Source organism: Cuculus canorus, chromosome 1 (assembly GCF_017976375.1).
Source record: "Cuculus canorus isolate bCucCan1 chromosome 1, bCucCan1.pri, whole genome shotgun sequence".
In the NCBI taxonomy this organism is placed as follows: Eukaryota; Metazoa; Chordata; class Aves; order Cuculiformes; family Cuculidae; genus Cuculus; species Cuculus canorus.
Genome location: NC_071401.1, coordinates 156551827 through 156567907, shown reverse-complemented (window position 1 = coordinate 156567907; position 16081 = coordinate 156551827). Strand labels below are relative to the sequence as shown.

Here is a 16081-nt window from a genome sequence, read left to right as displayed (position 1 = left end):
ACAATATTCAAGTGAAAAGGACATGAAATTTAGGGGAGAAAAGAAAAGCCAAACATTTCAGAGCAACATGTAATTCAACTCTCATTTAAGCACTATGTGGATTTGACACAGATTCAAACCACCAGGCATCCCACAGGACAATGGAAAGTCTGATCTTTTCACTTGCCTTCCTCAAAGAGGTGCACGTACGCTAGCTCACCAAATATAAAACTCCACCCGCTTGCAAGTTTGAAAAGGTGGATGTACTGCTGATAAGAAACCTTGACACATGAAACGTATAAAATTAAAAGCAGATCAGCTATTGATACAGTTTGCTTCCATTCTCCGGAAGAGGCAGTGTTCAACTTTGCCCAGTGCTCAGTTTTGAAATCCACAGACTTTGTAAGCACAGCCTTCTTTTCTCCATTTTTTTACCTATCCTTGTTAATCTACCAACTTCTCAGCATTCAGGGGAGTGCTCAGTCCATGTACAAGCACACATTTTGCGTGGGGTGAGGGTGGGATGGGAACGCAAGAACTTTGAAATCCATCTCCTCCTCTTTCTCTTCCCTTGGTCTCTGATCTTTTGGGAGTTAGAGGGAAAAAAAACTAAGACTTTCCAGCCTTTCTTCTGAAACATTGAGCCTTCTTTTAAGCTTGGGACATTGGGGGGGGGGGGGGGGGGGGGGAGTTGCCCTCTGCACATAAAGAGGAATTACAGAGTGATTAATAACGTTTAGATGAATGCTGTTTTTCCCAATAGCAGTTAAAACATAAGGCAACAAAAAGCAGCCTGCCACTGCAGTTTTGGGCTTTGGTTTTTTTGTTGTCTATTTTTGAGGAGGGAGGGGGGAAGAGAGAATAAAAAGAAAATAAAAAACACACAAGCCCCACACAAGATATTCTCAATATATCTAATGTTCATTACCACCATGAATGCAAATTATCGCACCACTATAGGTCAAAAGATAAACTTGTTCTCGATGATAATTATCCTATGACAATACACACGCAGAAAGGATTCTTTCTTTTTAAACAAAACAGAAGTAGTACCTACACCAAACAAAGAAGGAAGAAGAGGCTCTCAAAGCAGTAAGGAAAACATCCCATAGGAATGACACATGCTTTTAAAACCATGCAGAATTTGTTGTAGGGACTTTCAGCAACAAGTTTCTTTAATTGCCTTTTTTAAGGTGAGGAAAGAGTAATGGAAGTAATAAATACTTATAAGTTGTTGCACAAAGAAAGACTAAAGTGACATTGGATGAATTGGAGCAAAGCTTAATACTTACAAACACGGAAAAAAAAATTCACCTAGTAGATGAATTTATTTGCCAAACATTCTACTTATTAACAATTAAAGGGATTAAATAAAAGAATCATTTTAACATTCATATAAGTACTGCAAGAGCAAAGTCGAAAACGGCCTCTTTGGAGGCAAATGTTCTCCAACTACAAGGAATAAGGAAGATACTGTTGGTCCTCTCTGAGGTTTTCTGTTTTGTTTGGTTTTGGTTTTTTAAGTGCCAACAATTTACAAAGGCCGGGTTGATTATAAGTGAATAAGCTAAGATATTAGTCAGTAACATTTCTTCTGCACCTGTTTTTATTGTTGGGGTAAACTCAGAGAAACAATCTTCAAACTTCTTATTCCCTGAAGTGGATCCTAACAGCAGTAAACACTTACACAAATAGCACTTTTGTAGCCTAATCTCCCCAAAGTATTTGAAAAGAAGAACAGTATCCAACAAAGCCAACTGCATGTACTTCTGCAGAGCTGTCAGGTGTCATTTTGTTGCCAAGGAAAAATCAAACATGGAAGTGCAAAAGTAGCTGTCCAAGCTATACTCAAGGGTAAGAGACTGATGTTAACTTACTAGCTCTGGCAAACAGAGGAAACTGCAGCACCATCTCAAGCGAGAAATACAAAAGGAATGTTTCTGCTTTGAATAAAAAGATCTGGATCTCAACATAGGTGATAACACCCAAAGCTAAAATTGTGAATGGCACTGCAAGGAGTCAAAATAAACCCCATCAACTGGTCCTGGCATGTTTGGGAAATGAAATAAATATATCCCCCAGGTATAATTTAAGAATAGAGGACACCAATATTTCAGACTGAACCGCATGTCTGAACTTCCACTATATGCACCGGCTTTGTACAGGCATGCTGACAAAATCTCTGAAGAGGATAAAAATGACTCAGTCACTTCAGAAGTCAGTGCTTTTTAGTATCACATGCATAGCTAAATAAGTAGCTATCAGTGAATACACACTGCAGGTAGCAAGTGCCTATTCTAAAGAAAGCGCTCAGGCACAAACTAGCCCTTTCCCCTCCTCTCCATATCTAAAAGATTGCGAAGCAGCCAAAAAAAACCTCATGAGCTTTGCAGGGCTCTGGGTATTATGAAAGAGAATTAATGAGCTATTTTCCTAGAAAATCAAAGTTTCTTAGTATCTCCCCTGTAAATCAGGCCCATCAGGACAGATCCTTCCATTGTGAACAAAACAGTGAACAATCTGTTTTCTCCCATTCATGAAAGCCCCAGAGTAAGTTCTATGCAAGAAAGACGTGTCTTTTACTAAAACCCAACTGTTTATTATTTAGCACTCTCAACTTCTTGATATGGTTAAACCAAGACAAAAGGCTCCAACTACAATTACTCAAGTCCCCCCTCTCACATTCAGAAACCTAAAAGGCACTAGACTTAAGGACAACACTGAAATTACAATAGCTCAACTGGAATTAAAGGAGCTCTGCTACTGCACACAAGCTCATGATCCAGAACACAACTGTGACTGAATTATAAAAACGACCAACAAATGGCAAACCAACCCCAAAACCACTACCCCATTTGGCTTGCCACAGCACTGACCATATATTTGGTAACTGAAGACTATAAAGGAGAAGGCATTTATCAACATAAAATTTATCAACATCTCCAAAACAGAGATGCTTTTAAGGTCATGTGCTTGAAAATAAAAAATGAAAGCTTTAATACACTCCCTATGTGTTGATTCATACTGTTGCAGTTACTCTTTCTATCTAGAGGGTCATTTGCTCAATAACAACTGTAAAGTGATGACAGCAAACACTTTAGAAGAGTGTGTCCTTCCAACACTCACATGTAGATAGAAAGGCACTCCCAATCCAACCAGCACCTGAGCACCCAGGGCTCCAAGTCCAGTGTAAAGGATCTGTGGTGACATGACCTAGAGTGCTCAGTCACATTATCTACATTGAACAGCCACTGAAAGTTTTGCAGAATGGCATGCAGAGTGAGTAATTGTCACTAATTATCCTTTTTTTTTTTTTTTAAATATCAGATTCCCTTATCCCATCCCCAGCTACTGAAAAAGAGATGCAGTAATCTTACTGTTTGTTTGTGTAGTTTAGCCCACTCGAGGGCTCCCATGTACAGACCATCCAATTGTGCAATAATATAGCCAGCATGCCTCCAAAAGGGGTCATCCTTATTATTTCTGATTTGTTGTCTTGTCCATTGATCTTGTTTCCTGCAGAGGAACAAACAGGTTGGGGTTTTCTTGGTTTTGTTTTAGAGTATAATTGATAATGCAGGGAAGGGACAAATGTATTATCACCCAGATGATCCAACCTTCCTAGAGTTTTGAGGCAAATCATGCTTTGGAAGTCCTGCAGGCATGAACTTTATATCCTCTGGGTGTAAATGTCCAGCTCCATGCAACATACTCTACAGTAATGTGCCTCTACCAGACTTTAGTATCAAGGAGAGTTGGACTCCACCTCTCTGGCGGACTCTGCTACATCCAGGAAGGGACAGCACTCCACAGGGAGCCATCAGATTTAGGATTATGCTCCCCACAGAGAGCTGTCCTAGACTGGCTATATCAGATCTAGCATCTCCTTATGGTCAGTAGTGGGGAACAAGCAACTGATAGGTCAGATAAATAAGCATATAAAAGGTAATGGTTTAAGGATAAAATACACTGACCTTTAAAGAGTCTATTTTTCTCCCCTACATACAAGTGCAATGAAGTTATACTGCTGGTGGTGCTCAAACACTGCCTCAGAACCACTGCTATCCTCCTCTGAGGAAGGGGTAGGAGGCCAAAGACAACCATTCCATGTGCCAAATCCAATTAAGAGGCTGCTAGCCAAATAACTCAGGTTTTAGAGCATGAGGCAACGCAAGCCGAACACACCCTAGAGCAAGAGCAGCCAGCATAAGGATGTCCCAGAGTTCCATCTTTTCTGTGCGCAAAGAGCCACAGAAGAACCATATTTCAGGACCAGATTCTGACCTATTCCATCCTCCTGCATCTATCCATTCAATGTTATGTTCGGGGCTACGGTCAGAGCATTCATGACAGAAGACTTTCAGGACAACACAGCAGCCCATATTGCAGGATTCCTATTAGGTAAAGCAGCAATACAGGAACCCAGGATACAGACAACAGAAATATGGTACAACGCCACCTAATATCTCCCTCATCCTCCAACAACGCATCTTGGGCGATACAGCTACTACGCTGAGTCATTCTATAAAATAAAAACAGCCCATACACATCGATATTGTAGCAAACCCATTTCTCACAAGGAGAACAGCAAGGCTGAAGAATGACAACAAGGGAGTGCTAAGATTTTTTTTTTTCCTCCTCTTCTTAGATAAGCTAAAACAAATCAACTTACATATACGTGCACCAATAACAGAATTAGTCAGATATCTAACCCATTGTGGAAAGCACAAGACAAGGGAAAGATGGAAAAAGTAGTTCCCAGGAATTACCAAAGATTCACAGAAGTATCTGTAATGGAAGCAAACACAGGTCTAAGGAGATTTAAATAACTGGTAAGAATTTCCCAGTATCCGGCCTGGTTCTTCTCTCACTTGTAGCTTCCCACTAGTGCAGCTGCATTATTTGAGCAGAATTACTTCTGACTTACACAGCTGAAGGGAACCAGGACTTTTGTGATTACAATAGAATTTGCATCAGTAGTAGAATAAACAAAATGCTAATCTAACAGAGAAAGGAAAGGATACGCAGTGCTAAAAATATTAAGGTGCCAAGAGATAACACTGTTCTGTGTAATATTCAAAATACCCACCTTTTAGAACAGGATATTTACTAAAATGACATCCAGAATTCCTTGGCACTATCCACACCACTTTGTAGCAATGGTTTGAAACATTTCTTTGAAAGAATCAGAATTAGGGAAGGACATATGCCCTTCTTCATGCATGTTTTAAATTGTTTTTCATACTAATGGCATTCGATCAGATGGAAAGGAAGCATCTATTCTCTTTAGCCCATAAGGAAGAGAATGAAAAACCCTTGAGAATTCTGTCACCCTCCAACCCCAGGTCTTGAGTAATTTCTTTTCTAATAACTAAATACATACGCCATAAAATTCTGCACTCCACGTCGAACAGTGGGATTCTTAATTAACTGCGGATACATGTTTGCAGCATGGTCGTACATATGCCTGAAAGAACAAGAGTAGCAGAAGTTATTCTTTTTCATCTTTCCTTCCATTTGCTTACCAATCCATTAGTCAACAAACATTGATAAACGACCATCACAGTTTACAAAGTAAGCTTTTCACAAACACTGATAGACAAGCACCACAGCCCACAAAGTAAGCTTTTCCTAATCACAGAAACTATTTCACATCTTTGACACATGACAAGCAAATGCAAATAGATAATTCAAATTTAATTTAAAATAAAGAACCTTGCTAATGCCTGCCTAAACTGCAGGAAGAATGGAAGAAGCATCAAGAATGAGACTGAACTACTTCATGGCAAAACTTCATGTTCAGGGAATGTTTGTAGGCCAGAAGCATCTTGGAAGCCTTAGCACATTAAATTAAAATAACAAAAATAGTTTACTGGACAGCTATCCACTGGGGAACCAAGAAAACAGAGGTAAAGGGAATATTATTTGCTGATTCAGTTGTGAGAAAGAGAATTTCAGCCAGAAATCTAGCAGGTTTTAAATACCATTAACCATGTTCCTTCCTTACCAATTATGCTAAATCTCTAATTTGAAGTATAACTTGATCTTACATGTTCCCACAGAAACTCCCACCTGCCAGCCCCGAACAGATCCAGTTTTATGGAGACCAAAATTATTGTGATATTTTTTGTTGAATTCACTTAGCTGTTTCATCCCATTAACTAACAGAAACAAAAGTTGTAAGGTTTTTTTTTGTTTGATTGATTGGCTGATTTTTTGTTTGTTTTGTTGAAGCGGAGCACTTTACATTTCAAGATGAAATCAACTGCCAAATATTGCTCAGGAGCCCAAAAGTTAGAATCGCCCTTCCATTTTAGATCAAACGTAATTGTTTGATTCCAGCCAAACCAGAACTTTTTAATTTTCTCTTTCTGTTATTTTTTTTTATCATGTCAACATTTCATAATTTTGGTGAAACGTAACCAACATTTTTTCATCCACTGAATTAAAAAAAAAAGGAGGGGGGGAGAGGAATATTTAGTTCTGTGAGGAAATCAGCAGAAAATTATTTTGCTGAGGTCTGGAGTTGGTAGAACTACATCAGTCATCAGTAAAATTAGCTCCTACCAAGTGCTGAGAGAAAGAAAACAGAACTAAAAAACAGATACCAGCCTCAAGGAAAGTACATGCCAGCAGTACAGAATTCCAAGTATTAAAACTCATGAGGGCAACTTCCTCTGAGAAAGATGCAGACAGGACTTCTTTCCAGTTTCCTCCAGGGCATAATTTGAGAATACAGCCAGAGATGACTGAATGGTTTGCTGATAATTAGATAGTCATTCACTGTCCTCCTCCCCTCACTTTCCCGCTGTTTAAGTGCTTGATTACATGACCCTGCTGCCTTATCTCAGCTCTGATACCATTCTGACTACCAAATGTAACTGTCAGTGTACATTCAGGCAAAACATTAACACAGCAAAAAAAAAAAAAAAAAAATTTTATATATTAAAAAATATATAAAAATAAATATAAATATATATATAAAATATATATTAAAATATATTAAATTTTTTTTTTTTTTTTGGCAGTTTCTAGTTTGAATTAGTTTATGTAGACAGATAAGCAACAGAGGTGGTGCAAGACGGCAGCTCTTTGCCATGCTAGTAAATGAACTGATGAATGAAAGGACCTGACCAGTGCCTGGGCAGACACAAGCTGAGGGCTTGGGTCTGCAGAGGGAGGTGCTGGGGCAAGAAAGGGAAGCATTCACCATTACACCTCTTGTGAAATTGCAGTTACAGTATCAATTTCAGTTCTAGAGTTTCCTGTCTCCCATTTAACACAAGACTACTTGCCATAATCATAACCTGCTTCTTGAAGAGGACAAGAATGTTTACAGAGAGATCAATACTGCAGCCAGAGAATGTGGCAAATAAAAATCCAAAGTAATTTTAAGAAGGAAATTATAGTGTAACATACTCCATGCTACAGGTCAGAGCTCTGATGGCCCTAGAGAAAAGGAGCAAATAGCAAGAGACAGTCCATCTGGCAGATGCTCTTTTACAGGTCAGAACCAGATGAGAAGGCTGAAAGCAGCCAGAATAGAACTCTGATCACTCTCTAGGCTACAACAGATGACCAGGCTTCCAGGTTCAACTGTCAGCATCACTCTCCATTTTACATCAAAGGTTATGCAACTCAAAGCAGATTTTACACTAGTAGTATCTCTAAGCTGTGATGACTGATGTAGAGACTGAGTTAGTTCAGAATCAGGGGACTGAAAACAGCTTTCTTAGTGGCCTTCCTTCTTGTATATGCTAACAGAGAACACACAACTCCTGCAACTGGTTTTTCTTTTTTAAAATGCCCAAAGTTATTGACTACTTTTCCCCTAGCTGCCCTGTTGAGTTTTTTGTTTGGTTGGCTTTTTGTTTTGTTGGATGGTTGTTTATTTTTTTCCTCTAACAAAGCTTCTATGTGCTTGACTTTCATGTTTCATCAGGGTATTATCCTCTGGGGTAAATTGCATCATTATAGTAAGGTAAGGCTTTGCAACTGTATCTAAGGCCAAATAGAAGGCAATTACAAAGCTGGGACAAGAATTCAAAGTCTAAAGACAAAGAGCGAAGCTCTGCTTCTTCAAATTAGAGGGGAAGATGACAGAACTCAGGTCAGCTGAGGTGATGTCAGAAAAAAAACCCACAATTAATGTTGCTTCAAATTTAAACACTGCTCGTAGGCACCTGGCATGCCCCAGCTGGAACTGATTAAAAGTATGTGCTTAATGTCACAGTTTTGGATGTACTCTGCCATTTCCCAAGTAAAGCGAGGCCTCATTAACACTTCCATTTATAATGGGGAAGAGATTTCATACCCAATAAGAGCGTAGCAAACATCTTTGGCTGGATGATAGGATTGGACCTTAGAGAGAGGCAAGAGATTGGTCACAAAAACAGATGTTTGATCTCCAGACGCTACAGACACTAGAATTAGATTTATTCCACCCCTAACTACGTGCTTTCAAAATAAGCAGCTACTATCTGAATCAGGTGCTGACACTAGGATGAATAGTGCTCCAGAAAAGGTCTGTGTTTCTACCCTCACTGGTAAACAGGTCTGACTGATTTAGTTATTACTTTTTCTACCACAGACCTATACAGCTAGAGCCGAAATTCATTTTTCTCCCCATAATTTGGTATAAGACAGCCCCAACATGTTTATTTTCTTTTTTTAAATCTTGTTGTCTTACATTCTGCTTAGGTTCCAACTAAGGACAAAGCATACACTTTTAGGACAGCTATTCTGTCACACTCCTGTTTATATCATGCGGCCTAGCTGTGCCTAGAAAAACTCTCCTTCGTGCCCTAAGGGTAATGCAAGAACCAAGCTAGCTGAGAATTCCCAAAGATCTCCAAATTGCAAGCACTGTCAAGCTGGAGCTCCTGCTATCACTAGACAGCTTCTGCAGGAACATGTCCTTCAGCTTTGGATCAGGCTTGCAATATATCTTTCCCAATAATGCATCACACCAAAACTCTTCCTGGTAGGACTTCATGGTTTCTGCAAAGAGCCACCTTGGGTCATTTCTACTTCATGGAGACATAGTCACAAACAGACACAAGACCCTGAGGCTGTTTAGGCTACGGGTAGCAACGCGCTAGAGGCCACTTCAATTACCAGGCATACCCAATGTATGCACGTTGTGGGGGCTGTGCCTGAGCTACCTGAGGTGGTGCTTGTACCAGCAAGTGACACAAGCGTCTTCACTCCAGTAGTTAAGTGGCTGCTGATGCAAATAAAGCCTTCACCACAGCCAAACACATTATTACCAAAGTCTTTAAAAGGGAAGCTTGAGCTGTGTGCAGCTACAATGGGCACCGATGTCTGCAAAAAGCAGAATGAGAGTTTTCAGAGGCACTTTCTCATATAAGAAGTCACAAGGGTGCTAGAGAGCTTCCCTGAAGACAGGCTGAATGACCCAGGCAGTCTGATGGGAATGGAGTTACAGATTGGGAAAGACTGTTTCCTGTTTTACTTCAGAAGACTTGTGTAACTGTCCCAAAGAAAGAATATCTGCCTGCATGTTAATTGGGATTCTGGGAATCTCTAGGCAAGATAAAGGAGGAGAAATGGAGCTGTGAGAGCAATCCTAACATCTGCAACCTTAGCGAGTTCTCACTGCTCCTGTGGTTCAGGAAATTGCAAACACACTGTAAGAGGATTCATTAGTTGCAGTTTGCTGAACAAAATACCACCAAGGTCAAACAGCTGAAACCTGAAGTAATAGGTTCTCTCATCTTCAAGGGTCAAGGGAGTACATTACTAGTTCATCTCTGCTCCTTAGCTGGAGTATTTTCAATAGATATTCTTATCTTCAGAGAGAAGCCCTCTTTATACAAAATAGCTTTACAAGACCTGACAAAAAAAGCTTATATCCATAACCTCCAGTGAGAAATATGCTTCCACTGCAGGTAAAGATGCACAATGAGGTAAAGACATAGCCAAAACTCAAATTGAGATGGTTTCTACAGTATTTGATAGTAATTTTAATGATGGTAATCATTTTCAGGTTCTGCACTGACAGAGGATTACAGTGGATTTCAAAGTTTCTTCAGAAAAGAAAAGCTTTGGCTACTTCTGGTTTTGCAATTTAATCCACTCTCACACTTAAACTCCTTTAAAACAGTTGAGTTTCCCACTTCATTTAAAAACAAGTCTCAAATCCTACTTTTCCACATTGATACAAGCCCTCAACTTCACTTCAACAGACTTCAAGATCTCTGTTCATTACTATTTCTGCTATATCCACTTCTCTCCAAAGGGCCACTCCATGCACGAGCTGGTAGCCCTACAGTAACAAGAGCTAGGGCTAGAAACCAGGCTCAGTAAGCACCTGACCTAGAGAAGGCAAAAGCCTTGAGCAGAATAACTCATAAGTACCTTCACATCTTTGGATTTCCACTTAACAACCATGGAAAAAACAAAGGGGAGAAAATCCCTCTCCTAAACCTAAGCATAGACTAAACCATCAGACTGCAGACAGTGTTTCACACTCAAACCATGCTTAAAGGAAGGAGCATATACTTAAGTTTATTTAAAAGACAGCAAGGAAGACTTACAAATCTGCTGTGGAGGCAGAAGGGAAACGGTGTAGGTTGTTGCTCCTAGAACACTACTTGCCATCTAACTGGGCTTAGCATGGATTGAACTCTCTGTATAGTATGACAAAGCTTAAGCTTAACCACTTAGAGATGAGTACATCAGGCAAAGGGTAATGAAAAAAAAATAAATCTGTGGAGCAATACTCAATTTTAACAATATTCTAAATGTAATGCTAGCGCCCACCAGATCCTTATAAACTGACTGACTAGCACGTAACAGTAATCTTTCATGCCAAATAATCCAACAACATATATTCAGATGTCTCATGTACTTCATTTCCTCTCCTGCCTGGCATACAGGTTGTGCACTCAGAATGCTAGGATACCTCTACCCCTTCCCACAGAAGTGTTTTATTGACAAATATTACTGTATTGAATTTCCCTTCTACTTTCCAGAAATCAAGCTGCCTCTCCAGCAAAGTCTATTAGAGTTACATTAATATATGATCAGAGAACTATCCGTAAATCTTATCTTAAAATGTCTTACTAATTAAATTAATATCATCTTGTCCAGCAGCCATATCTGACAACTGTTGGACAGACAACCTTCCCCTGCTGGCCTGTTCAATGCAGCATATGCGTATTCATTTCACTTTTCCGGAAGCAAAGCTGGTGAAGCCAAATTCACATCACTGCATCCATCAAAAGCATCTCCCAACTATTGCCCTGCCATGCATCGTAAAGAGGGATTTTCTCTTTTCTTACGACTGAGTTGACAGATGAAAAGATAGAGCTTGTTCAACAAGAAGCCACGTGTCACATTGTTAGTTATATCACCAGTTATATCCTACCAGTTAGCATACTATCTAGCATGCCTTCCAGCTTAGTCAAGGAAGGAATAGGATTTGGTGTTGGGGTTGTTAATAGTTTTGGATGGCTGTTGATGTATTTTCGGGAGCAAGGTTTAGAAAAAAAACTGCTCTGGATTCACACAAGTAGGAAATGACATCATTTTTCATAGATCTGCATCACTGGAGCGATTCAGTCTCTCATCTTCTCTTCAAAGGGCTTTCAAGAGTACACTGACCCTTCTAGACCCACACCAATCTGCCTCCAGGCCTATCAGTATATCAGCATTTTTTAAAGTTTGTCCAAAAAAGACTAAACTCCCCATGCTGTGAAGTTGCAGTATCTGGTCCCCAGCAGTTTCTTGACAGTGTTTGGTGAAACAGGTCCTTATGGAAGCCCTGCAGCCCTTGCTAGCAGCACCTCTTCCTGCCTGACCTGCTCTCCATTGTCTCCTCTTTTGTTGATCAGAGTCATAGAATCATTAAGGTTGGAAAAGACCTCTAAGACCATCAAGTCAAACCATCAACACAGCACCAACATGCCTAATAACTCACGCCCTGAAGTGCCACATCTATGCATTTTTTGAACACCTCCAGAGACGGTGACTCCACTTCTCTGTGCAGCCTGTGCCAGTGCTTCACCATTCTTCTAGCAGAGAAATTTTTCCCAGTATCCAATCTAAACTGCCCTTGGCACAGCTTGAGGCCATTTCCTCTCTTCCTATTACTCGTTACTTGGGAGAAGGGTTACTTGGGCTATCTAGGAGAAGAAGTCACGTTCAGCTTGGCATCCACCAGGACCTTGTGCCCCTTTCTGCAAAGCTGCTTTCAAAATGGTCAGCCTCCAGCAAACACTGGCACACACAGGCTGGTGAGATAACTATTCTTTTTATTACGCCTTTTGTAATTATTTACATTGTCAGACTTACGCACTTCCTTACATATACTCTACTCTGTGATTATATTACATAATCAGTAATATAGATACAGTACTCCTCTATCTCACTAAGGAGAGGCTGCAGGACAAAGAGAGGGCACATCTTGATCCCACAAGGAAGATGTTATACCTCATACCTGCTATTAATTAAAAGAACAGCATACAAGTGCAAAACGCATGATTAGCTTAAATGGATACAAATTCAGGAAGAGGAAAAAAATAAATCCCCTGGAAGTGTTATAAGTTGAGTTGCTTCCTAAGGTACTTACGGAGCTGTTAGATAGCCTTCCAGGAAGCCAGCTACATACATGATTTCTTCATTGCTTAAGGTCTGAGTGCCATAGCCTGCCCTGATCTCCAGAACTCCCCAACCTGTCGTCTGTACAGTGTTGTTGTAGAAGCCATAGGCATCTCCACTCCTGTCCAGTATGTTCTTGACCTGAAGTGTTTTTTCAGCTCTGTTCCAGAAGACGGCTGCATAGCGGATTTCTGTGGTGGATAAAAAAGGGGGCAAGGGAAACAAACATGAGCAGGTATTTCACATCTAATACTGAATTGTCAAGTCAATATTTTGGCAATTTAAAAAAGTTCATTTGATAGCTTTCCATCGAGTTTAATTCTTCTATGGAGAGCAACGCTAATGGTAACATACTGAAAAGTGGCATGAGAGCTGGAACTTACAGCTAAATATTCCCACAATACTCTTCTGGAAATTAACAACAACTGTTTGCGTACAGAGCTCCAACACAGTTGAGTCTTAACATTAAATTCAGAAAAGCACTTCCCTACCTGGCCCAGAAGAAAATCTATGTAAATCTTATTGAAAGTAACTGTAGGAGACATCATGCCTTAACAACTGCAAAGGATTATAACCTACTGTTGACTTTGTTTTCCACCCAAAGATTCAAAAGGCTACAGAAGTTTTCTAAGTAGCCCTTTGCCACACTCTCTCCAGTAGCTCCACATCTCTCTTGTACTGGGGAGCCTAGAACAGGACTGAGCACTCCAGGTATGTATGTGCTTACCAATGCTAAGCATAGGGGAAGGATCACCTCCCTTGACCTGCTGTCAACACTCCTCCTGATGCAGCTTAAGAGGCAGTTATCCTTTTTTTGCCACGAGGAACACTGGTGGCTCACGTTCAGCTTGGCATCCACCAGGACCTCGTGCCCTTTTCTGCAAAGCTGCTTTCAAAACGGTCAGCCTCCAGCAAACACTGGCACACACAGTTATTCCTCCCTGGCTGTAGGGCTTGGCATTTCCTTTTGTTGAGCTGCATGAGGTTCCCATCTGTCGAGCCATTTCTCCAGCCTGATAAGGTATCTTTGAACGGCAGCACAACCCTCTTACACATAAGCCACTCTTCCCAGTTTTGTATCATCTGCAAACTTGCTGAGGGTACACTCTGTTCCATCACCCAGATCGTTAAGGAAGATCCCAAACAGTATCAACTGCTAGAATACACCCCTAGTTACTGGTCTCCAGATGGACTTTGTACCACTAAGCACTATGACAGTCTCCACCATGAAGTAGAAACTTCTCACGTGAACGGGAAAAATGTTTAGGAAAACCAGAATTTTAATAAGGAAGAAACTGCTCCCCCCCCCCCCCATTCTATGAATAGAAATTTTTATGGAAATCTCTATTTAGAGATGAAGTCATTTCACAGGGACTTGGAAAACAGTGTTTTTCATCTGCCAGGTACTGTGACTATTTAAAGGACTGAGACATGACAGACTTTGGATCACTCTTCAAGCAGCTTAAAGGACTGAGACATGACAGACTTTGGATCACTCTTCAAGCAGCTATAATCTTTTATGTTGTCTCCTTAACTATCTTCTAGTAACACATAAGGTAATCACTACTTTATCTTAAAGCTAAACAGGGGAATCACTCAGACTGAAAATCTATAAAGAGAAGAGCAGGCTGATAAGGATCATCACCAAAGAGAGCCAAAGGCCATCTTACAAAACTAAAGCTCACACAAGAGAAGTCAGGGAATGGGAGGCCCTGTGAAGAAGTGGTGCAAGGGGTCAGCAAAGAACACAACTAACCTGGCCAGCAGTAAGGGGGAAGGCTAATTCCAACCAAGACCACAAAGGGCAGAGGAGAGAAAGACTGTGTGCACAGACACAAAGACAGCAGAGGAACGGGTTAAAAGAGCAAGAACAAAGTAAGGGAAAAGATTATCATCTTCCCATCTCTTCAGCTGGCTATGGAGAGGTAGCAAGTAGTCAAGAGTAACTAGGGAAGCTGGGCATTGTTATTAGTACCCACAAACTAAATAGGTATGGCAAAGAAACTTTCCTTCTGCCTCAAGCAAAACAGCAGTTCCTTTCTTTTTTAAAAGGCAGTTGATGCTGGTGCCAGGCAGACTGATCTGACACAGGTATTCTAACACAGCAGGCTCTGTTTCTTTGTTTCATGCTCTGCCAGAGCATGAACGTAGAGCTATTTTCAGAAGTCAGAACAAACTTGAAAATTACCCTTGGAGTTTGCCCTGCCCCAACTTCAATATACAACAAACTTACACTGAAGAAAATCAGGACTAGAAGAGGATGGAGAGAAGGGAAAACATTAAATTACAGGATAACGTGCAACAAACTTGAAGAGGCCTTTAGGGGAGCAACATCAAGGTAGCCATCACACATATGGCTTAACAATGATGCCGGAAAAAATGATTTCCCATTACCGATTTTTTTTTTCATCATCCCATTTCACATTGTTAATTTTTATGTCAGTTTCTGCAAATCTAATTGCCCTAGTCTAAAAGTGTCAAAAGCCTGCATATTAAATCACTATGTTTATTTCAAGGAACATACAAATAATCATGCAATAATTGTTACAATTTAGAAGATAAGTCCTTACCTTGCTACAGATGGAGTTAAAACTACGAGCTTATAAATCTGTGTACACTTAAAACATATTTACACTCAATCAATGAATTTGTTATCACCCAGTCCGTTACAATTTTAATCCATGTTCATCAAAAACAGCAGCACTACCTTTGCCAAGAAAACCACCCAGAACTGAAGTATAATATGGGATACAGATATACAAGAATCATATTCCCAAACAATCCTGTATGTATCTTGCAACAGGAACCTACCCCTTGGTGTTTTTACATTTACTTTTGGAGGGTGAGGCAGGGGCCCTAGCATCTCTTATCTCAGCAGTTGTATTGGTAGATTCTTACAGATGAATCAAATGCAACATCTTCGTGAGTCTATAAATCATCCTTTTACCAAAGTTAGATGTCCCACTGTGTAGCTAAGAACACTGAAAATATTTCAGACTACTGCCTGCTCTCAGGACTCCAAGGAACAGAAAAGACTGATGACCTGTGGCTACTCCGTAACAGTACTGCTTAGAATAACCTAAATAACAATCCAATGCACACACTATTTATTGCGATGAATGACTCGAAATCCCTAGGAATAGTGTAGGTCAGTGGAGTTACTGTTCCCCTCTGTGCAACCAGCCAGCCAAGAGAACTGCATAACATCAGCAATACTCAGTTCCACCACAACCACCAGTGAGTGCGCTGTATGGTGGGAGACAGCAGTGCCAAAGACAAAACAAGGCTAGAAATGAAGCTTTCCTTCTTTCTGCAGTCAGTAGGGACTGGGAGGAACCTTTCCTCAAATTGCCTTGCCTTTAAAGATACATCAATGCTTCTGCCAAAGATCCAGAAACAGGACATATAGTTGGCAAAGTTCTGGAATTTCTTCAACAAGTGACAAGTATCTACTTTTGGCCAAGATTATACCCTAAAT

The 16081-nt window shown here is 40.3% G+C and overlaps 1 protein-coding gene across 1 annotated transcript in view; it reads right to left on the bottom strand.

The window, feature by feature from the left end:
* Nucleotides 1–16081, bottom strand: part of PLBD1 (phospholipase B domain containing 1) — a 37889-nt gene that overhangs the window by 17518 nt on the left and 4290 nt on the right. The window contains exons 2-4 of the mRNA XM_054085700.1: nucleotides 12575–12794; nucleotides 5363–5446; nucleotides 3357–3495 (exon numbers count right to left, since the gene is read on the bottom strand). Of these exons, the coding sequence (XP_053941675.1) occupies nucleotides 3357–3495; nucleotides 5363–5446; nucleotides 12575–12794 (443 nt within the window). The remainder of the gene's footprint in view (nucleotides 1–3356; nucleotides 3496–5362; nucleotides 5447–12574; nucleotides 12795–16081) is intronic.